The following is a 24,213-nucleotide window of genomic DNA, read 5'->3' on the forward strand; positions in this document are numbered from 1 at the left end:
AGAAGGTTGTACACACATGTATGTAGTAGCCCCTAATATGTTTTCATTGATGGCCAAAAATAAATTTGTTAGTTTTGTGTATAGAACAAAATCAATGTCTGTACAAGTGGTTATTTACACATGGGCTTAGAAATACTTAGTTTGAGAAGTTTTCTGGTGAATTAAATTTCAACTATAAATTTTTTCAACAAAAAAAAATGTTAGTTCAATATTTTCAAATTTAAAAAAAAAAAAAAAAGAAGATATAGAAAAAATGTAATTTTTGTTAATTTTAACCTCTATGGAAAAGAAAAAATTATTTACTTTTTTGTTATGTCAGTGTGTATAACTGTAAAATTTTGCAAGGAGTTGTTTAGCATTTTGCCGGTGAATTCAGGAAAATTTTATGTGGGTATATCCTATACAAGATTTACTGGAGTAGAAAATACACAACAACCAATTTTACACCAACTTGACTTAACCACCGTTGTAAATAACCGTTCCTTCAGTATTTGCATTTGTGAAATCTAGGTTTCTATTGTAGTAGATTTTGTCATTGAATGTATGTATTTTTTTTCCTTGTAGTTAAAACATTGCTGTATTAGATATACTAGGATATTGTTTTTGTCGTGTATGTTTAGTGACTTCAGAAAATTGTATGTACTAATGTGATTATGTCATACAATGAAATGTATTTGTTGTCTGTGAAGTGGATTGTGAAAATATATTTCATATGAAGTACTGTAAACCAACAATTTTTAGCTCTTCTGAGCCAAAGGCTCAAAGAGCTAATGTTATGGCCATTTGTGCGGTGTGCGGTGTGCGTAAACTTTTTAGAATATGGGCCATAACTCAAGAACCCCTTGGCCAATTATTGTCAAATTTGTCACAGGGTATCCTTGGCCCAAGGGCTCCCTTTTATACTAAAACTGGGGTTGTGACCCTTTAACAAGGGGAGATAATTAGGAAAATAGAAGCAAAAGTACTGGTTGCTAAAAAATCTTCTTCTCAAGAACCACTGGGCAGATTATCACCAAACTTACACAAAAGGATGAGGATATGTTGTAGATTAAAATTTGCACGGGGATTTACCCTGGGGCAAAGGGCGTGGTCTCAAGGTCACTTCAAAGTTGACCAAAAATTACATTTTATTAAAATGTTGATATTTTGCTTACTATAAGGACTAGGATCATCAAATCTTGTCAGTTGGTGCATCTAAGGACCTCATATCATGTTGACTCAAAAGTAGGTCACGGTGACCTACTTTTTAAATTTTGCGGCCATTCTTTTTCAAAATGATTTAGAGACATATTTTGAACAATTTAAGGCCTATGATCATCAAACTTTGTCAGTTGATGCATCTTGAGTCCTCAAAGTACGTCGACTAAAAAGTAGGTCACCTTGACCTACTTTTTGAATTTAATGGCTAATCTTTTTTAAAACAATTAAGGTCATTAATTCGAATACGGGGAGGCTTAGAATCATTAAATCTTGTAAGATGATGCATCTTGGGGCCAAAAAACATAATTATTAAAAAGTAGGTCACAGTGACCTACTTTTTGAACTTTGCAGGCATTCGATTTCAAAGCATTTTAGAGGCATAATTTGGCTGATAGAATATTTTTCATAAATGTACAGTGAAGTGATTTTTTTTTGCGATAAAAATGCGTAATGCAAGGTCACAAAACTTGTGGATATGTCTGGCATGTGGATATGTCTGGCATGTGAATAAAAGTTGGTTAACACCAAGCCAAATCCAAAAAAAAAAAAACTTTTTTGAAGAAGTTGCATTGAGAATGTAGGACATACATGTGTAATTATGTACTCATGTCTTCTACTGCCATTTAAAATCTGTAAACAAATACATGTTCATTTTCACTCAATATAGTATTTTTTTTTTTTTTTTTTTGTTTTAGGACATATACATGTACAAACTTTTTATTACGTACTTGATTTTATGAATACATGTTGCTTGTATACTGTTATAGCTTTTTGCGCATTTTTAAAATATAGGGCTGGGCAAAAATACCAATATTCAGAATATTGCGGTATGTTGACAAAAAATATCATATTGCAATACATTTTTGTAATACTGGTATACCAGCAAAATGCTTGGACTCTGGAATTCTATCATAAAATATACAGAAAAGTTGTCCGAAAGGCTTGCGATCATGCCAATCAGTAAGACAACAGTTGTTGTATTGGTGTATTTCGTTGCATAACTGTAATTCAATCAACAAGATATCTTTTTATTGGTTATTTATCAAAGTTATGTATCTTCTGTATGTAAAAGGAAGATAAAATAAGAAAATACCATTTAAATTTTTTGTTGAAGATATTGCAGTACATATCACAATACAGTTAAAAATATCGCAATATATCGCAATGCAAAATATCTAGCCAATACCCAATTCTTGAAGACAACAATCAATGTATTGCATGTTGAAATAAACTTTGAGGTTTCAAAGCTGCAATAAGGGCCGTTTTCTTTCAAAGTTTTTTATTTGGAATGTTTGCAATGAAAATAAAATTATAATTATTATTTTTCATTTGTATTAAATAATGGTTACCTTTTTGCATCTCCAATACCATAAATAATGATTACATGTACCATACATAAACCTGTAATAAGATAATACAACTGAGGGTGTTTTGTCATAATTGGATCCTGTCCACTCCTCCACTCATCCTTTTTCAAAAGTTTACACAATTTTAGACCAATTTTCATAAGTTAATTTGTATGGATAAAACTTTGATGTAGATGGACATCTATTTTTTACCTTTTTTTTTTTTACACTTTTTAGCTCACTTCAACGAAGTTGACTTGCTTCGGATGCTGGATCTGACCTGCATTTTTTATATGAGTGACCAGGTTAAAGTTTTTGGTTGAAGTCCATCCCCAAGTAACTATATGCCTTACCTAGACCAAACTTTCAGAGAGTGGGTCACAATGAGCGATCAAAGTTTTACATAGGAAAAATCTTTAAAAATTTATGCTCAAGAACAACAAAGCCATGATTGGTCATAATAATATAGAAGCATTCTCAGATAATGCAGATTCAAATCATGACCACCCCAGGAGTATAGAGGGTTCATAGCAGGGGATCAGCATAGGAAAAATCTTTACATTTAAACTTTTCAATACTAAGCTGATTTCTGCTTTTTCGTAGCCAGTATGTTCATGTGAGTGATATGGGCCTCTTTTTTATCTCTTCAAATCATAGCTGTGGATAAGTATGAATCTAAAATTGGATTTCCATATCATGCATGTTTATAGAAATAAAATTAAAAATCTTTTATCAGAATAGCAAGGCCATTTCAGTCATATTGATATTGAAGCATCACCATGATATTGTGTAGATTGGTGTTAATAATGTTTTCATGGGAAGTGTGATAGGAAAATAGTCAGCAAAAGAATCGGTGCAAAGTTCAATTAACATGGGCTGGAGGGTGGTAAACGGAGTTACAAAAAAGTAAAGTCAACATTACATGTATTCAAATCAAAATATAAATGTTATTTCAGATGACAATTTTTTCCCCAAAATTATGCAAGTTGGGAGCAAAAGGTTAAATTTACAATCATTGCAAGCCAAATATTTGAAATTTGTATCGAGAGCAGTTCATGTCACCAATGTATGGAAGACCGGAAATTAAAACAAACTTTATTTCACATTGGAAGAGCAAAAATTTAGTTTCGGCAAATGATCAACTGAAATTTAGGATAATAGGACAGACTTTATTTTATTATTTTATTTTCTTAAAAAATAAATATAATGTATGAATTTAAAACATGATTTTTTTAAACTTATGGATGAAATATATGGAGATAGCAAACAGTATTCAAGCTCAAAAGTCCATTTAACAATAGAAAATAGGAGCAGACCAAACACGGACCTCTAAAACATCAGAGGTGGGATCAGGTGCCATGGAGGAGTGAGCATCCCCTGCAGACCGGTCACACCCCCCGTGTGCTCCTTGTCATGACTTGGAAATAACGGAAAAATCCGACGACAATTCAGTGTGTAAATAATGGCCTAACAATTAGTATGAAAAACGTCAGTCAGCATTTGACTCAATGATAAATTGTATTTGCTGACGAGGTCATTGTATCGACCATAGAACCTACGAAATGATGACTTTAAAAGAGACTGCTGATATTCTTGTTTCATCAACTTGTTTCTCAGTAATTTACCTCGTTTTAGGAATTGTACATACGTAGAGCATGCTCTTGCGTATCGAATCAACTGAGAAATATAAACCCCGTATGCAGGTGATGAAGGTATATTGCTGCATAAGTAAGGGAAGTTGACGATTGAAAAGTTAAAGTCATCACGTTTATCATAAAGCTTGGTTGTTAGATTACCGTTAACGTCTTTTTCAAGTAAAATATCCAAATATGAAACAGATGTGTGGTATCTTTTATCTCAAGCTCATCATATCGACAGAATGGAAATAACCATTGTTAATTGACAATACTTCGTCGATATATCTAAATGTCGAGTTGAAGGCCACAGCAAGTGTTTTCTTCTTTCCATGTATACATGTAAGATTTTGGACAAATTCTGCTTCATATGAATACAAAAAAGGTCTGCTAATAACGGGGCGCAATTGGTACCCATGGGAATTCCAATAGGTTGTTGGAAGACCTGGTCTCCAAAATCCATATAGGTATTGTCAATCAGAAATTCAAGCATCTTTTTAAAGTCAACTTCTGTCTTCAGAGTACTTGTGTGTACAATCAGAATGTTTTTAACAAAATAATTATGCAAATGACCAATGACAAGGTAAGTAAATTTACAAGTTCCATTTTTATTGAAAAAGCAGCTGTAAATGAAATCAAGAAGCCTGGAATTTAATTTATCATGGGGAATGGTTGTGTATAAAGTTGAAAAGTCGTAAGTTCTTAAGCTGTTGAGTTTGGTAAAATCTTAGGATTTCAAATTTTCCAAAAGTTTCTTGGAATTTTTCAGTATCCACATCTGATTTACACCACTTCTCGAATATATTGTTGCACAGTACTCTTGAAGTTTCTCCTTCACTACTGTTAATATTAGTGAGGAGTAAAGAAAGAGGCTTGGTTGAACATTTACTGGAACCCACTATGTATCTTTGTTTGTAAGGATTTTTTATGAAGTTTAGGAATCCAATATAGGTATGGTAATTCAAATTCAATTTGGTTGGATAAGTCACCAAGAAAAAAGTTACCTTTAAAGAAGAAATACAAGGGGAAAAAAATTAATAGTTTCTCAGGCCAAAAATTTCAAAATCCAATTAGGAAAGCAGTATGGAATTCCATGTACGACAGCCAACTGCTTACTGCCAACTGCTCACTGCTTACTGCCAACTTCCACACATATTTGAATGAATTTTCTTATTTATATAGATATTCATGTGAATTTTCATAAAACATAATTATAAGAGTTATATCTTTGATTTGTAAAACTTATGTTTTTCAATATAGAAATCAACGGAAACGGAAATTTATTTTCAAAACACCCCCCTAAAAACAGGAAAATAGTCATTTTATTACCAATTTCAAATAAGATGACAAATAAAAAATGTACTTTGTCAATCTGACATTTTCAATTTTACATAAGTTAAACAAACGGAAAGATTTTAGAGTCTTTTATCCATTTCCATGGGTATTTGAAAATCTGGTGATGTTTTCAGCCTGATTTCAATGATAAAATTTTTCACCCGCTTATGAAAGGAGTGTTAAATAAGAATTAACTTTTTAACACTGGTTTTTAGAATTATCAATCAATTACTAATGAACTTTTCTTTGCATTCAAACAAGTTTTAATGGCTAAATTGCTATTTATATTGAATTAAATGGATGGAAAATGTAGGCGGGAATCGAGAGTATGCGTGCGTAGTTCTTACAATAATAACAAAAATGGCGACTTTAGGAATTTTGAAACTGTAAAGGCCAAAAAAGAGTAAATCGGAAGAATGAGTATTTCTTCTAAAAACAAAGCATTTAATTCCAACATTTCCTTGCTGACAAATAATTCGATAGCTATTTGGAAGCGGGGGGGGGGGGGGGGGGGGTCTTAAGTGGGGGTGGGGGATTACATACGACAAAAGAACAAACTTTTTATAGAGTCTTGAGTAACATTTGTTCGTATATGTATTTATACTAGAAAAAAAAAATACTGAAAATTATAATAACATAACTTTTGCCTAGTGTAAAATATCTACATGTAGCAATGTCTTTCAGTGTGTTCTTTTTACCCTATGAAAAGTACTTGTATTTTGGAATTTTTATACGTGTCTCATTTAAATCATTTTAATGAAAATTTTGCCCGCAATTTACAATGCTCACCTGTGAAGACCAAAAATTGTAATCAAATGTGTAATTACTCTTCCATGACCTTTTTTGTTGAAAATCATGAAGTGTGAGTTCAATATGTTTTCGGGTGCACTTTTCAAAATTTGCTGTTTTCATGGGTTCTCTACCTTTAGCTGTTTACGAAAAACAGAGAAGAAATCAAGTGAAAATGCGGCGCATGTCCTCACAAGAATGAACAAGAGAAGTTGGCATGGTCCACAAAGGGCGCAGTTCATGAGAGTCTTTGTTTTCTTTCACTTAATGTGTTTATTTTGCTTACAGCCTTAAAAAATATTGTCCAAAAGACCAACATAGCTTTCTTAAATTCTTAACAATTATTAGACGTTGCTAGATGTTTAACAGAGACCACAAACCATCCTATTGATTATCCGGAAATTCACTGGAACCGGAAGCGGAAGTGTAGACCTCTCTCCATGGCCAAGACGTTGTGTAAGGACATATCAACAGGACTACTACTGTACATAAAAATTACTCACTATTGTTGAAGGAACCTAAGTGCATGTGCAACTGCACGGCAGATATTAAATATTCATGAAATCTATTCAGTGACCAAACTGTACGGAACAAACTGGACGAGTGAGAATACGTATAAGGAGACGTTATGCACTGTAGATTTAATATTGTCGGCAAGGCACAGACAATATCGATAAGTCCCCTTGTCATCAACACCTCAACCCTAAAGAGCATGTATGGGACAAGATAGACCGGAGAGAGCGACAGCTTTTCCGGCTGGAGAATCTAGCGGAACTAGAGGGAGACCTATAGTCAACACATGGGATAACCTTCAATAAAGATTTTTTTCCTTAAATGTGTAAACTTTTTTGAGGAGCAGATGGCTTGCTTTTCATTCGTTTGAATAGAGGATAAATGCAGCATCGAATGTTGCGAAATTTAAATTCTACGGTTCCTAAACGTTTCTGATTTTGTGAAAAAGCACTTCAATAAAATTTGATTGAGTAAAAAAAAAAACGTTTTGTTACTTTTAGTCCTATATACTTATTACTTTATATTGTCAAAATAATTTAAATAAATTAAATTTAATATAAAACGGTGTAAAGCAAAAACTTGCCAGAGGACTTAGAAATTTTGATTAGTGTATATGCAGATACATTTTTGATATGAATACAATGTAATGTTGAAAAATGTATTTAACTGCAAATCTTCATTCATTTACAAATTTCTAGATAAAATTTTCTGCCGTTTAAGCGTTCCGAATAGATTGCAATAAATGACCAACAAAAAACAAAACAAAGCAAAAAAACAAAAAAAAAAAAAAAAAAAAAAAAAAAAAAAAAAAAAAAAAAAAAAAAAAACTTTCGAATTGAAATGCATGGATCGTCTTTCATAAGAAATCATAGAATGTCGCTGAAAATCAATTAACTTCCGTATCGATTTTGTTTTAAATTTCACACAAAGGATGCAGATTTCAAAAAGAGCTGAAACTTATCTGAAAGTGAACTAATTTCATCGAATCTAGTTGCAAGTTAGCTATTTTGGCCTCTTACGTTTTCGACAAAACAAGATGAATTAGACAAAAACAGTTGTCTCTCTTAAAAATTTAACTCCATAACGGCAATTCGGGAAAGTTTTTGCATTAAAGGTATACAATTTTTTATTATTTTGGAAGCTTAATGCATCATACCTTTGTTTAACACCCTAAAACAAACGTTAATTTTAACTATAACCGAGAATTTTAATTTTTATTACTGAAAATTAACTTCCGTAACGATATTTTTCCCGAAATTTTAACTTAATATCAGATTCATTCGAGACTTCATGAATCATACTTTAGCGCCCCATACTGAACATTAAAAAACGAAAAAGTGGACAAATTCAGCTTTATCTAAAAAATTAGTTTTGTTCAAGCTTTAACTTCCGTAACATTACCTTAAAATCAATGGTACATTGAACTTGTTGTAAAAAGCTAATGACACCAGATTTGTGGACAATTCTTTTTTTTCTTTTTCAAATTCACTGATATGTCCTTTAGAGAATTATGATGTTTATTTTGCTATTTAAAACAATTATTTTTTTCATGTTTTATACCCTGAATTGGTCCTTTTATTGTAGAATGATTGATATATGTGTTTTGGTTTTCCCATTTCATTAATTATCGCAAGTTCAATGTCATATGCAAAAAAAATATACTAAAAGAAAGCAATCAATTGTTTAGTTGATTCGATAATTTATATTTTAAATTTATGTTAACATCAGAATAAAAATGTTCTTTGTTACAATACAAACTAACACAAAAAATGGTCCCATAGTAATCAGCATCTTAACTTTTCCTACATTTTCTTAGCATTCAGAAATGAGACAAACCTGTAGCAATGGAATCAGACTATGGGATTACACTTTTCTACTCCACTGACCTTAAGGATATCCGATTCTCAGCCAGGAAGGATAACTCTTAAATTTATTATTTTATCTAAAAAGTCTCAAAATGAAGCTTGAAACTGAGTTCTTTTCGTGCAACAATTTTCATTTTATGCATCTTAATATTATTCAAGGTTCTTTAAAGTCTTAGAAACGGTCTTGTAAAAAGTTGACATTTGTGCCCCATAAGAGAAAAAAAAATCATTTCTAGAGAAATCGAATTTCCTTTAGTCTAGCATAGATACTACTGCTTATTAGCATGATATGAAATTAGATGTGATATGTGATGTCTAGCGATGATTGCACAAGCTTTTTACACTATGTATCATATGACAATTGAACTAAAAAGAACGAAAATATTGTACAAGCATAAAAAGATGCAACTTTCTCCAAATGCCTAATTTTGATCAATTTTCAATTAGAAAATGCAAAGCTGGGCTAGTGTTTTAATTCACATTTCCTGAAAATATATTTGAGATTTGATAATTTTTCCTATATAATATGATTAAATATAATCATGAACTTTGAAGAAATTCCATGGGTAAATTCCCGTTACTATGTGAAATCAGAGGCATTTCTTGTGAACATTTTCAATTTCTTAAAAGCTGATTTTCAGAACCTGAGGATCGGACTACCTTAAATTGTTAATACAGTGGAGACATTACACCATAACAGAGGTTGGAATTTTGAAAACAATTAGAAATGGAATTACAAAACCTAATTTTTTAAATAAAAAAGTTGAGTGTCGGTATTGCCTTGTTCGCCACCAGTTTTCCGTAGTCTATTTTTTTTTGGGGGGGGGGGATTTGTATATAATGACTGGTTTACAATATTTTCATGTATTTGATTTTCTTCACTTTACTGCTTTTCAGCTCAGCCACAAAGAGATTATCTCTGGAGTCCACGCTTAAACCCCATGGACTGTTAAGATTACAGTTATTTATGTAATGGAGGAACAGTCCATCTTTATCTAGGATGTGAATGTAACTTCTGTCGCAGTCTGATATCAGGATTTGACTCTGACTGTCTGTCGTTATCCCATATGGTTTAAATGCTCCTGAAGCTATGGACGGGTGGCCAGTGTATCTAAATCGGAGCTTTCCAGCATCACTGACTACTACTAATGTACGAGCTAAATGATCGGCTACACAAATATCTAGGTTTCTGTTTTCACAGATGTGTTTGAGGTAATAGGAAGAAAACAAAGATTTACCCTTGTCATCATACTGAATCTTTTGAACCTCTACATATCCAGAGTATCGGACAATTTTTGATTGTTTCGTTTCAGCTTTGTCCATTGTAACCAGGATATCCCCCGAGGATGTACTGCAGACATTATTAGGTTTCCATTCCTGCAGTGTGATCACTTCCCGTATCTCTTTATTCTTCACAAGGTTAACAGTACATTTATCTGAGTCGATATACACTAGATCTCTATCCTTTGTTAGTGCTATATCGTGTGGCCATTCCTCGGACTTTGTTTTGATTGACTTCACTTTTTCCCCATCAAGTACGTTGTAAAGTTTTATGAACTTTGTCTGTCCACATGTCCAGAACTCTTCATCGCTGAGACAAATAACACTACGTAGTTTGTCAAGAATGTCTATGGTGGCGATAAGCTCTGGTACTTTAAGCGGAGATTTAAACAATTGAGAAGACACAGCGTCCTGAGTATCCATGACGAAGCTATGATCTACTGTTTCCATAGATAATTCTGTCAAGGAGCCAAATTGTTGACACACAATATCTTTGTGGACTGGTTGAGCAGAAAACATTGGTAATGAAGCGTTGAGCTTTGGGGGAAATCTTCTAAATTCAACATTTCTGGGCTGGTAAGAGGAAATAAGGGACTGGTCTTTATTTTCTAGAATCTTCTTCAGTTCAGTAATGCTCTTTTTCACTTCATAAATTTTCTTTCTAATTTCCTCTTCCTGCTTAGTTTGAGCAGTCAGGTGTTTCTTTTTCATGACATCAATTTCAGATTTGAGTTTCTTCATAATTGTTTCAATTTCTCTGAGCCATTCTTCTCCATGAGCAGTAATAGTTGATGTCAGCTTCTCGTAGTGGGCTGCTATGTTGGCTCTCTCACACTTTAACTCTGAGAAAATTTCTTCATATTGTGGACAAATCTTTTCTTCAAGTTCTCTCAGATTTTTCTCCAGTTGTTTTGTTTCGGAGTTGACCTTCAGATTTTGCAGAGCATCTGTAATTTTATGTCCATGATGCTTTCCAGAGGAGATGCAGGTAGAACAGACAGGAATATCACATTTCTCACAGTAAAGTTCACAAAAGTTTGGGGCATGGTTTGGACATTCTGGGTAGTTAGGAGCTGAACCCTTTGCTTTGTATGAAACAACTCTATGATTTTGGGTTGAATCAGAGAGGTGTTCCCCAACACAAGCCTTGCAAAGTTTAATTTGACAGACTTCACAACGGCTCTGGACAGAAGCAGTCTTGCACAGGTCACACCGGAGGACGTCTTGAGCGCCGAACCTTGGATCCATTACTTTTTAGTTGGTCTCATGATCGCAATCTGTTAATCAGATAACTTGGTGTTACAGAATAGTCAAAAACTGGCATCATCAAGTAAATGTTCGATTAAATATCTTTGAACATATCTGGTACACAAGTAAATGCTCTGCTAAATATGAATATAGCTCAAACAGAAAGAACAGATTTCACACATATAAGAGCAAGGTATAGTGCACAGATTTACATAATGAATATGCTTTTAGTTGATCAATAATACTGCGATCGATTGAATAAAAATAAAACCAAAAATGTTCAGTCTGGCACAATACCTGTATTAAATTAACCACAGACATTGTCAGTTTTAAATGAATGTACTAAAGTTATGTAAAAATGTGTTTTGCTTACCTGGCCGCCACCAATATTTTGATCAGCTAATTTACTTCATTTTCTTTATTTAATTAACCCCTGTTATTTCGTCATTTTCTACAGGCTTTAAATGCACAGTCAAGTAATTTTCTGTTCTTACGTGTACATGATTAAAATGCCCAGTAAGATGTTTATCTTTTTTCTTACACAATTTAAATGCCTTTAAATAATTAGAAAGATAGATACTGGTATAATGTATTTTTCTATACGCTAAAAGTTCTACTTAGATGTGACACTTCATTTAATAAAAACAATGCTTCATTGAATTTCAAGATTTAATGCACTGAATATGGTCTGATTTTTGGACAGGTAGCAATCAGAAGAAAAAAAAGCATGCTTCTGCACAATTTATCTTGTAGGGCTTTGTTACAACGCGAAATGTAATAACAACGCAAAATTTAATAGACCAGGATTATTAAATTTTGTGTTATTACATTCTGCGTCGAAACGCAGAATGTTATAAAGCAAAAGTAACAAGAAACTTAGGGATATTACATTTTGCGTTATTACGTTTTGCGTTCATCGCAAAATCTTATAACGCAAAATTTAATAAGATATTTCTTTGATTATTTTATTTATTTGTTTGTTTGTATGTTGTTTAACGTCTCTCTCGAGAATTTTTCACTCATATGGAGAAGCCACCACTTGCCGGTGGAGAGCTGCAAATTTGTCCTATATTCTGCACTTACGGCCATTGAGCAGTGAGGGATCTACCTCGACACGGGACTTCGGTTTATACGGTCTCATCCGAAGGACCGGTCTCCACGTCCCACAGTGGGATTCGAACCCGCGACGTTAGGATTAACTCCTTAGACCACGACTCTAGAGCAGACGCTTTAACCACCGCGCCACGCGGGCGGACTATTTCTTTGCTATCATATTTTGCGTCGATATTAAGCAAAACGCAACAATGCAGATTTTTGGTCAGGCTGAGAATAATTTTCACACCAATGATTATATATTGCTTTATTATTAGCCGTTTCCTGATCTATGAAATAATGCCAGTTCCATTTCAAGGGATCAAATATAATGTGCCGATTCCCTGGCTTTCAAACATGACAATTTGAATTCTATTTTTTACTTATTTATTTATTTATTGAAATCCAAAAGGACATATCCAAGTTTTGTGTTTACGTACATTTGAAAAACCAGTATTTGATTCGCCAATTATATCATTGATTCAATTTCGTCGATTTTTAATCATCTTTGCGTCAAATTGATAATGAAACAAGCACCTGTTTAACCAAGGTAATAGAATGTTTCTAGTTTTCAATGAAAATGCGTATAATAAAGTCATATTCATTCTTAATCGCCATAAGGAAATTTAGTCAATATTTATCCTGTAGCTAGCATATGCAAGGAAAGTATTTAAATATAACGAAAGAGAGTTGAATCTTAAGCTTTTTCAAATAATATTTCTAATAAAAATTATAAATACATGACTGCCGTCACGAGAAAAGGGCCTTTAAATAGCCTGGCCCTTTCTGAACGCAAATTTATACATGTATAAATAACTTTAAAAAAAAAATATATCCGATTTTTTTCAGCGTTACTCACTGAAAACGTAATAACGCCGCGTGCGTCAAATTCAGTTTCTAAACATTCTTAAAATTATATAAATAATTTTATTCGTTTTGACACATAAAAAATGTAGAAAATATTTAATTTTTTCTTCTAAGCTACTAGTATGTCCTAAGAAAGACGCTTTAGTTCATGCTTGTAGAGGCAGATCCAGTTATCTCGTAAGGGAGGAGGAGGAGGGGGGGGGGTCTAGAAATCTAGGATCTGGAAACGGTTTATATTCAGTCGAAAAAATAATAGAATTCCACACAAGATTTTTTTTATATTTGATACTCTAGTTCAATTTATAAATTATACAAAGCACTTGAAACATTAACCCCCCCTCCAAAAAAAATACACGGATGCCCCTTTGAGAAATAAGGAATCCAACCCAAACAAGGACACCGCGCATTAAGCGGGCCATCCCCTTGCAAAAAAGCAAATCAATTCCGATATCAAAAATTATTAATTTCAGTTGTAAGCACGCATTCACCCCCCTAACCCCCCCCCCCCTACACACACACACACACAATTGGGCTACTTTTCCCCCTCTAGCTTTGTGAAGAGAAGATAATAATACCCAAGTATTTTCTGTATCACCGATGGAATCTAACAGAAAATTAATTCTGATGAATTAATGATGCGTGAAATTGTTTTGTTTTGTTTTGTTTTTAAGTTTATTTTGTTCATAAAAAGTCATAATTAAAAAAGATCTTTTTCTACTTCCAAGCGGATATTTTTTTTTTAAATACGTTGATATAATATTTTAAATAAGTTTCCTTTGTTCATACAATTCGATTTCTTCACTTGTCTTAGATATGGAATAGAAACATAAAAAAGAGGCACATAATGATGTCAAAAGATTGTTTTGTGAAAGATTATTCCACTCATTAAAAATTAAAACTATCAGTCAATGTCTTAGTTTTTTTCCGAGTAAATCAAACTGTATAAAAAGTGGTTTTCTTTTTCTTTTACCTGTGCTCTCGGGGCTCTAATTGGCGACTAATTTAGTCGCCATGGTGCCTAAAAATTTTGATTGGCGCCTAATTTTTTTCTATAAGTCGCCAGATTGGCGACCATTTAAAATTTTCTTGGTGATCGTCATATAACTAAACTATAAACATTTTCATTTTTTTTTATAAAGAGCAGAAAAGAAGTTTAAAAGTTAGCAATGGACATGTCTCTATATATATACTAATATCAGTTTTTATATTGGCGCTTAAGAAAAATTTTCATTGGCGACTAAATCTTTTTGATTGGGAGCCAATTGGCGCCTAAATTTTAGAGGTCACGTAGAGGCCTGGCTCTTGGTGCTAATCACCTGGACACAACAATCGTACATCATTTCTTAAAAGTGACGAAACTGAAATCTTAAAAAGAAAACATATGCAAATTGGTTTCTGTAAAATAAACTCCTAAGACCGCGGAACATTAACTGGAAAGATTGGAAATATACAGCCTACATAATTTTGATCTTAATGATATGGGAAATACGGACGTCTGAGAAAACAATGGATTGAAATTCAAGTTTGAAATTGGTTTTCAATCCACTTAAGCTGACTTCATAGTCAAGTATTAATGTATGCATATGATTCAAAAGACAAATAGTTCAAATTCGCGAATAGTTTGAAAATGATAAAGATAAGAATTTCCGATCCAATATCAAACGTTATAGATGTATTCTTTCAGGGGACGACCATATTATTATAAGGGTGGGGGGGGGGGGTAAATTTATTTATGTCCATGCCTTCACAATACAGAATACATTGTATATATTAATGTCAAGGATGTCAAGAGATTTTATCTTATTTCAGTTTTCTTCATCGAAAAACGGTTGACAAGCAAAAACGGGAAAAGGGGGAGGGGGCTGTCCAAACTCAAAAACTTTCTGCTTATTTCTAAGGTCTACTACCCCCCTTCCCTCCTTAATCAAATGGTCGTCCTTATTATTTCTTAAATCAATTTCGGAATATTGTGACATTTATATAAATCAAAGTTTTCTGTCCAATGCTTTTGTTTTATGATTGATTGATTATTATCGGCGTTAAACAATAATAATAAATCAATCATAAAACAAAAAAAATTGGACAGAAAACTCTAGCTGATTTACATAAACGTCAAACTATTCCGAAATTGACATAACATGTCACAAACACAGTGTACATAAGAGTAGCTGAGGTGGATTGAAAATGAACTAGAATTTCAATCCCATATTTTCTCTTCTCCGACGCATTGTCTATCATCAAATGTTTTGACTCTAACAGATGGAAATGACGTAAGCAGCATATTTCCAATCTTGCCATTCAATGATGTATCTAACTATAACCTGCTGGACATAGAAATATAGCCGTTAGTCACGTGTCATGTTTAAGCTTATTAAAGCTCGACATTTCAATGTAGGAAAAATAAAATTTCTTGTAGCATTGCGCTTGATCTGAAATGACCTTTCTGGATTCCTGGAATTGATAAAACCTCGCGAGAGATTAATTACTAAAATATGTTTACAGGGATTGTCTGGTTTCCAACTCAGATTTACGAAAAGTTCTAAAATGAAAAATTTTGATCCAAGAGATAGTTGTACTGCTCTTGGCTCTTTTCTATAAATGCGCATTTATCGGAGCTGGGCTTTTCTGAGCAGTTGCATTAAATCTGAAATTGAAACTTGCGAGACTTGGATTTATCGTTACGCAATTAAGGCATCTATTCATCTTCCTCCGTGAAATCAGCTAATCTGACATCTTAGCTTTTCATACTTCGATGCAATGAAATGTACATATAATTAGATACTACGTCCAACATATATATATATATATATATATATATATATATATATTTAATAGCGTGATGCAGTTAGGGAGGGATTCTTGTCTGGTTTCCGACTAAATGAAATATTCAAAGAATATTTGCTAATATGTCTTATATCTTTAGATGCATGGGATTTAAAAGATATTTTTCGTTCCTCATTATAATTGTACAACTTTAAATAGAAAGTGTAAGCTGAGTTTGAAATCTAGCAGGGACTATATCTTAGGCGGAACGGTGGCGTATGAAAATAACTCCTTTTCTGCTTCTCAAAATTACAATAGAACAATGAATTTAGTTAAAATTTTTAAACAAAGACTTTAAGAAAACTTCAAATGTCAGTAAAATGAATAATAATGGAATGAAGTTTTAAAATATATCAAATAAGTATGATTTTCTAAACAAATTTATATTTTGTTAGCTTTTAAACGATTCCAATCTAAACAGATTTGAACAGGAAATCCGTAAAAAGTGTTTTTTCTCTCTTAGTAAACGGTCAAAACTTTTTGTTTTTGTATCAATTTGTATCTTTAAATGGCTACTTTACCATATGTGAAAATAAGAAAAAATTAAATATACGAATCATGTAAAAATATCTAATATATCCTAAAAATCTAGGAAAACAGAGGAAATTCCAAATATCTTTTTTATTTAAACTATTTATGTTCATTTGGTAGTATCATCTAATAGAACCTATATGTTAATATCTTTTTATGCATGCAATAAGAAAAACATTTAAACTTTTGAAATAGAAGTAGGCATTGCATGATTGGCAGCAGTAATTTTTTTATTCTTTATGTCAAAGAAAAAGATAATGACATTGACCTGACCTTTCTTTTAAAATAAAACGGTCAAATTTAATCTAATTGATACCATCACTTAATGATAATATCTTCTTGAATCTATAAAAAATTGAGTAATATTTAAATACAAGAAATACATGTATGAGACTTTTCTACTTTATACACAACCATTCCCCACGATAAATTAAAGTCCAGGCTTTTTTATATAATTGACAGCTGCTTTTTCAATAAAAATGGAACTCGTAAATATACTTACCTTGTCATTGGTCATTTGCAAAATTATTTTGTTAAAAACATTCTGATTGTACACACAAGTACTCTGAAGTTGACATTAAAAAGATGCTTGAGTTTCTGATTGACAATATCTATGTGGTTTTTGGAGACCAGGTCTTCCAACAATTTATTGGAATTCCCATGGGTACCAATTGCGCCCCGTTATTAGCAGACCTTTTTTGTATTCATATGAAGCAGAATTTGTCCAAAATCTTGTACGTGAAAAGAAGAAAACACTTGCTGTGGCATTCAACTCGACATTTAGATATATCGACGATGTATTGTCAATTAACAATGGCTATTTTCATTCTTATGTCGATACGATATATCCTGGTGAGCTTGAGATAAAAGATACCACAGAATCCGACACATCTTTTTCATATTTGGATATTTTACTTGAAAAAGACGTTAATCTAACAACCAAGCTTTATGATAAACGTGATGACTTTAACTTTTCAATCGTCAACTTCCCTTACTTATGCAGCAATATACCTTCATCACCTGCATACGGGGTATATATCTCTCAGTTGATTCGATACGCAAGAGCATGCTCTACGTATGAACAATTTCTTAAACGAGGTAAATTATTGACAAACAAGTTGATGAAACAAGAATATCAGCTGTCTCGTTTAAAGTCATCATTTCGAAAGTTCTATGGTCGATACAATGACCTTGTCAGCAAATACAATTTATCATTGAGTCAAATGCTGACTGACGTTTTTCATACTAATTGTTAGGCCATTATTTACACACTGAATTGTCGTCGGATTTTTCCGTTATTTCCCGATCATGACAAGGAGCACACGGCGGGTGTGACCGGTCGGCAGGGGATGCTCACTCCTCCATGGCACCTGATCCCACCTCTGATGTTTAGAGGTCCGTGTTTGCTCTGCTCCTATTTTGTATTGTTTAATGGACTTTTGAGCTTGAATACTGTTCGTTATCTCCATATATTTCAAGTATGAGGAGAATCCCTTCTTAAGCAATATCCATGTAATGTTTGATTGTATGTTGTATGTTGTTTTACGTCCCATTCGAGAATTTTTCACTCATATAGAGACGTCACCATATACCGGTGAAGGGCTTCAAATTTTGACCTTTACTCGGCACTCAGGGCCATTGAGCAGTGAGGGATCTTTATCGTGCCAACGCCTACCGTGACACGGGGCCTCGGTTTTTAAGGTCTCATCCGAAGGACCCGCAACTTTCACTTCAAAGTGCCGAGCGCATGGCGAAGGAACAGTTGCTACCTATTTTTTATCGACTTAGGTCTGTCGCGGCCGAGATTCGAACTCACGACCTCCCGATCACAGAGTGAGCGCTCTACCGACTGAGCTACCGTGAACGGTGTAATGTTTGAAACTCTATCGCTCTACTCGACTCTCTTCATCGGCGACTTAGCCATTTTCCTAGTTATTATTTTGAAAATACCACTTTCTTGGAATCTTGAAATTACAGAACATGAATTGAATTTTTGCCTGTTACCACTAGATTGGATTAGAAACCTTTTTCTCTCTAAAAGCAGAAAGGTTTGTGTGTAAGGATGTGCGTGTGTCCTTTTTCCTCAAGGTCATGTACAAGTCAACGGAACTTTCAGAAAATGTCGAGACATCCGGGTTGTAGAGATATCAGAGTTGAAATTCGACGTCCAAACATGGCTAAATTACTTAAAAATACAGTAAAAAGGACTTTCTAACATATTTCAGGGACATCAAAGTTTTGCACGAATCTCCGGTTTTTTGCTGGGTTTTTTTTTACGCTCAAAACATCACCGTTGCTTTGATGTTTATCTTTCCCATAATGTGTAGATTCCTTGAGTGTCTTTGTGCCTCTCAATTGGTGTGGCGTGGTAGATGATTTTGAACATTTTTATTACATCTGAATGGCACCCATAACCACTTGTTACATGAAAAAGTTTTTTTGCCTTCTAGATCAGTGATTTATTCTCAAAAGATGTCGCCATATGAACATTTATCAGAAGTTTAATCATACTTTCTTTACAGCCTAATCCATTGTTTAATCTATTGTTTCTTCTTTTTCATACATATTTTCAAGCATAAAATCGCTGACGATGTAATTGTTATTTTCTTCAACACTGAGTAATTTGCTCTGAAGATCCAATATTTCATTTTTTTTTTAGCAAAACTAATTTTTTTGGACATAAATTTGTGCCCCATCCTCCGTTTAATTGTGTGTTAATTGATTGATTGTATGTTGTTTTACGTCCACTCGAGAAATTCAATAAATTCGAGAATTTTTCACTCATATAGAGACGTCACCATATACCGGTGAAGGGCTTCAAATTTTTGACCTTTACTCGGCACTCAGAGCCATTGAGCAGTGAGGGATCTTTATCGTGCCAACGCCTACCGTGGCACGGGGCCCCGGTTTTTAAGTTTCACCCGAAGGACCCGCAACTTTCAATTCAAAGTGCCGAGCGCATAGCGAAGGAACAGCTGCTACACATTTTTTATCGACTTAGGTCAATCGCGGCCGAGATTCGAACTCACGATCTCAAGATCACAAAGCGAACGCTCTACCCATTGAGCTACCGTGAACGGTGTGTGTGTTAATTAAGTGTAGAATTATTTATATAGAGGCTGGTTGCCCCCTCCCCTCCTCATTTGTTGTTGTAGTAGCAAATATCAAATATCCCATGTTACCAGAATTTATATCCGAACAAAGATGTGGTCTCTTTTTCAGGTTGAACTTCTCACGGTTGCCTTTTTATTCGGAATTTGTTTTGCTTGTCAATTATCTCCCCCCCCCCCCCCACTGCCCTACACTCATTTGGTAATCGACGCTACACCCTGAGCCTGTCAAATCGTGTATATCAAAATGATTAACTAGGGTATAAAATGGCTATAAAAATTTTATAAGGTGTTATTCAGAATAAAGAACCACTTATAATATAAAGAACACGTATCTCTCTCTCTCTCTCTCTCTGTGAAAAAAGTAAAAAAAAAAAGCTTCGAATAATCTTCCATCAAGAATACTTTGTACATGTACCAAGTAATTCAGGAGAAAAAGATAAAAAGATAAAATCGTGTAAATTTTAATTACTACGACGACAACGCCGACACAAACAGCAGACAAAATCGATCAGAGCCTTTGATTCAGATGAGCGCAAAAAGCAGCGGATCCCAGAGTAGGCTAAGTTTTAAAGAAAATAGTTTATTGTTTTTTTTTATTTCTAGACATCTGTTACACTTTTTACACAATTAAATGGTGCAATTTGCTCTCTTTTTAAATTTAGGAAATTTATTTTCATTTATTTTGAGTTCATGTCTCATGTAAGGTTTCTGTTTGAAAAACAATAAATATCCAAAAATCTTAAATCCTTGAAACCTACATACTACAAACATCCCTTATGCTGCATTACAAAGAAAAATGTTATTATGTAGAATAAGATTTTTTAAACATTGAGGCAATTCCATTTCTATTATGTACACTTTTTTGTAAATAGTGAGCTCAGTCCGTATAGCTCTCGCTCCGTGATCAAAATCTTGTTGGTTCAATCCTTGGCCGCGACGGACCTTGGTCGATTGAAAATAGGTAGCAACTGTTCCTTCGCCAAGCGCTCGACACTTTGAAGTGAAAGTTGCCGGTCTTTCGGATGAGAACTTAAAATCCAGACCCCATTTCACGACAAGAGTTGGCACGAAAATGATTCCTTACTGCTCAATGTCCCTGGGTGCCTGGTAAAGGTATAAATTTTAAGAGTTTCACTGTTATATGGTGACGTCTGCATATGAGCGAAAAAAAATGAATGAGACTTAAAACAAAATACAATCAATCAAACAATCATTGCATAAAGTGATACTTTACTTCATTTTACAGAAATATAAGGTGTCAGCATATACCTCTCTACCTCTTATATATATTACTAAATATAAGTTTGCAATATAGTGTTGAAATACTGAGACATAGAGCCTTAGATATCGCCATACATTTTGGCAGAGATTTCTTTGAATCTAAGCTCACTAAATGCACCAGTAAAAGAGAATTTTCTGTTGGAAGATATGTTTTAGTTCTTTAAATGTAAATAGTCTGTCTTCATTATATACTGCATGCACATACAGGACAGAAATATTTGCCAGTATCTGACATTAACTTTAATATATGCAAACCTTTACTTGATTGTGATTTATCCTACTTAGATGTAAATATCTTCTCAATTCCCATTTTAGAAATACCAAAAACTCATTAAAATTGAAAAATTTCAAGAAACTGTTGGACAAACAGAGACAGACAAAAACTTGTAATAGATCAAATTGTAATCTTTAAATAGGCCACATTCTCAAGACGAATGTCGGATATCGCAATCTTCTTACAAGGGTCTTATAGGCTATATTTCAAACTAAAAATGTGTGGTTGAATTTCTCCCATATTGCATATAAAAAGAGATTTTATATCTTAGAACAAAATATCAAAGTTAAAAAAATGAATTTGTGGAAAATTTGTGTATTACTCTAATCATTTTTTTTCTTTTTCCCTTGATATCTTGGTTGAAAACTTTGTAACTACATGTTTCAAAATTGCCTTAAATTTTGCCTTTAAAGCACATATGCGAAAGAAGCAGCAATGTTAAGGCTTCCCGAAGCTTTAAATGTGTTCAAAAAATAACACTGCATTGCAAGGTCGATTTTTATTTTTATTTGTAAGTTATGTACTTAAAGCTGACATGAATTCTTAAAAACGCAACATTTGCATCAATGTACGACTTGTTTCATACCAACTATTCCGCCATATTTCTTTCAGATACCTTGTCTTATTATAACGATATATACCCCAGTGCCCTCGTTACACTTGAGTGAATTTTTGGTTTGGCTATCGACGCGTGCACATCTCCGGTAGTAAAGTATTTGGGAACAAATGAATTGATGAAAACATTTTAAACCAGAACAGATAAAAACAGTCATAATGATAATTATGAACAATTATCGTTTTGAATAACATAAATGCAAGTTTGGAAGAAAAAACATAGTTGCGCGTGTGTTTTAAAAGCATACCAATATATAACAGTCATTTTACTGCCCCCGCTCCCTCTCGCATACACACATTTTGAGAAACAGTGCTACGTGCCTGTTTTATATGCATGTATAGAAAGTCTTTCCAGATTGGAGAGTTTCCGCAGGTAGTCTAAAATTTGGTACCTATTCAATTTCTTGTATTTTGAGAAAATCTTAAAAGATAGTTTAAGGATTACTTAAAACCTAAACCGCAAGACTATGGATAAATATTTTGTGCATTTTTAATACAAGTTTACTCTCTCTCTCTCTCTCTCTCTCTCTCTCTCTCTCTCTCTCATGTTTAAGCATCCAAACATGTAAGAGTAATAATGCATATAAAATCCGATGTTGTAAAAATCTTGGGAAATGATATAGTCTCTATAAGGGCAGATCGAGGAATTTATCTGGACCAGGGGCAGGGTGGATCAAACCTGCTGAAAAAATTGTCTCCTTTTTTGACAAGCCAAAAAGAAAGGAAAAGAAGAAAAAAAAAAAAACCCTGCACACCCAAACGAAGAGGGAACAAAATTATTGTGAAAACTATATTTCACGGGAATGGAAACATGTGGACCCTTCTCTTGTACTTTCCAGAGGAAACAAATTCAGTTTTTTGTTTCTTTATACCTCCGAAGAGCACAGAGGGTTCCTACCAGAAATTTTTTGACAAGAAAAAAAAAACCAATATCAAAATAAAAAGAAACTTGTGTGTGTGTGGGGGGGGGGGGGGGGGCACTGTCAGGAGCACATTGTTTTCCTTTCCTATAAACTTTGACTATTAATTATATAATATTTTAAAAAATAATACACATGCACGCAACCATATTTTAATCATTCAGTCACATCACAAAAATTCTTTAAATATCTAAAACGTGTAAATATGTGTAGTTGTTAAAAAAAAATATGTAATGTAATAATAGTACTTTTGCATCGCCTCGTGATATCTTTGGCAATGCGCGCGAGGATTGTTGAATCACACCACTTCACATTTGGGTACACGGTAGAACTATTTCAATTATCAATATTACTTTCACATATACTAATAGTGTAATACTTATCAACTTCAATAGATACAAAAACATGTACTGTAGATTATTTTATATACACATGATTATGTCTGTGCTTGTTGGTAATTGTATCAATCGTGCTTGTAATTTGTGACGCCTAAAAGGGTCCTGATTCGAAAATGTCTACAGAAACAAATTGTTCAGTGTGTGTAAATTTAAGATATGTCAGTTTTATATCTAAAATAGTTGAGGCCAGTTCATTGCAAGTATTTAAATATATTTGATCAAGGAAAATCCGACCTTTTTCCGACGTTTGTTTAAAATATATTGAAAAATGTATTCTACATATTCCACCCCGGCCCCTTTCATTTTCTTTAAAAGATGTAAGATCCGTAACAAGAATGTATGTTTATATAATAAATTTGATGTAATGAAGCCACATTCATGAACATATTTACTACATGTACCGACAACAGTTAGTTCGATTTCTGAAACGTTTTATTTGCGTGACTATATTGTCTAATCAGGCAAATACCAGTGTCATTTCCACCTACGATATTTTCCCTGACCAAAAATGCTGATCGGCAGGGACCACGTGTGTTCAAGTGCTAGTGACAATTTGTTTACCGTTGAGTTACAAATGGAGTTATTTCTTCTGTGATGCATATTTCAATAAAGGAAAATAGGAAGTAATTCTTTCGACATGTGCACGTCCCTGTAGCGATAGCTGTATTTCAGGCAGATGAATATAAAGCGTTCGACGCGTTTTCTCGGCATGCATGCATGCATGTCTTACTTCAATGCGTAAGTTGCATAGTATGTGCTTATACCGTGTAGCATGCATAAAGCTCAACAGTACAGTGATTTTTTTTGGAGAAAAATGCATGTGGTAGCTTCTTTATTGTTCAAATATTAATGTAATGTATATCAAACACGCATTTGCCGTTTTGATTTTTATGCATTGCATCAAAATTATTCAAAATTTATATACTCCTTTCCATTTTCAGTAAAATTCCTAGTTTTGGTAGGATTGTTAGATTTATTGCATGTTCCAAAACTGCTTTATCTGAAATGTGTACAGGCCTACATGTTTACTGTCAGTTCATGACGTGTTCCAAAACTTTGCTATCGGAGATGTGCACATGCCGACAGCC

The 24,213-nt window shown here is 33.5% G+C and overlaps 1 protein-coding gene across 1 annotated transcript; it reads right to left on the reverse strand.

The window, feature by feature from the left end:
• Window positions 1–9,531: 9,531 nt before the first annotated feature.
• LOC133201451 (uncharacterized) lies at window positions 9,532–11,211 on the reverse strand. The gene has a single exon (XM_061337253.1). The coding sequence runs from the start codon at window positions 11,209–11,211 to the stop codon at window positions 9,532–9,534; it is 1,680 nt and encodes a 559-aa protein (XP_061193237.1).
• Between the last annotated feature and the right edge of the window lie 13,002 nt (window positions 11,212–24,213).

The sequence above is a fragment of the Saccostrea echinata genome, unplaced genomic scaffold (genome assembly GCF_033153115.1).
Source record: "Saccostrea echinata isolate AGI-Se365-2 ecotype Australia unplaced genomic scaffold, CSIRO_AGI_Sech_v1 ptg000044l, whole genome shotgun sequence".
Lineage (NCBI taxonomy): Eukaryota > Metazoa > Mollusca > Bivalvia > Ostreida > Ostreidae > Saccostrea > Saccostrea echinata.

Excerpts from the sequence above, each read along its gene's own strand:
- LOC133201451 (XM_061337253.1), bottom strand. The coding sequence starts at position 11,211 with ATGGATCCAAGGTTCGGCGCTCAAGACGTCCTCCGGTGTGACCTGTGC.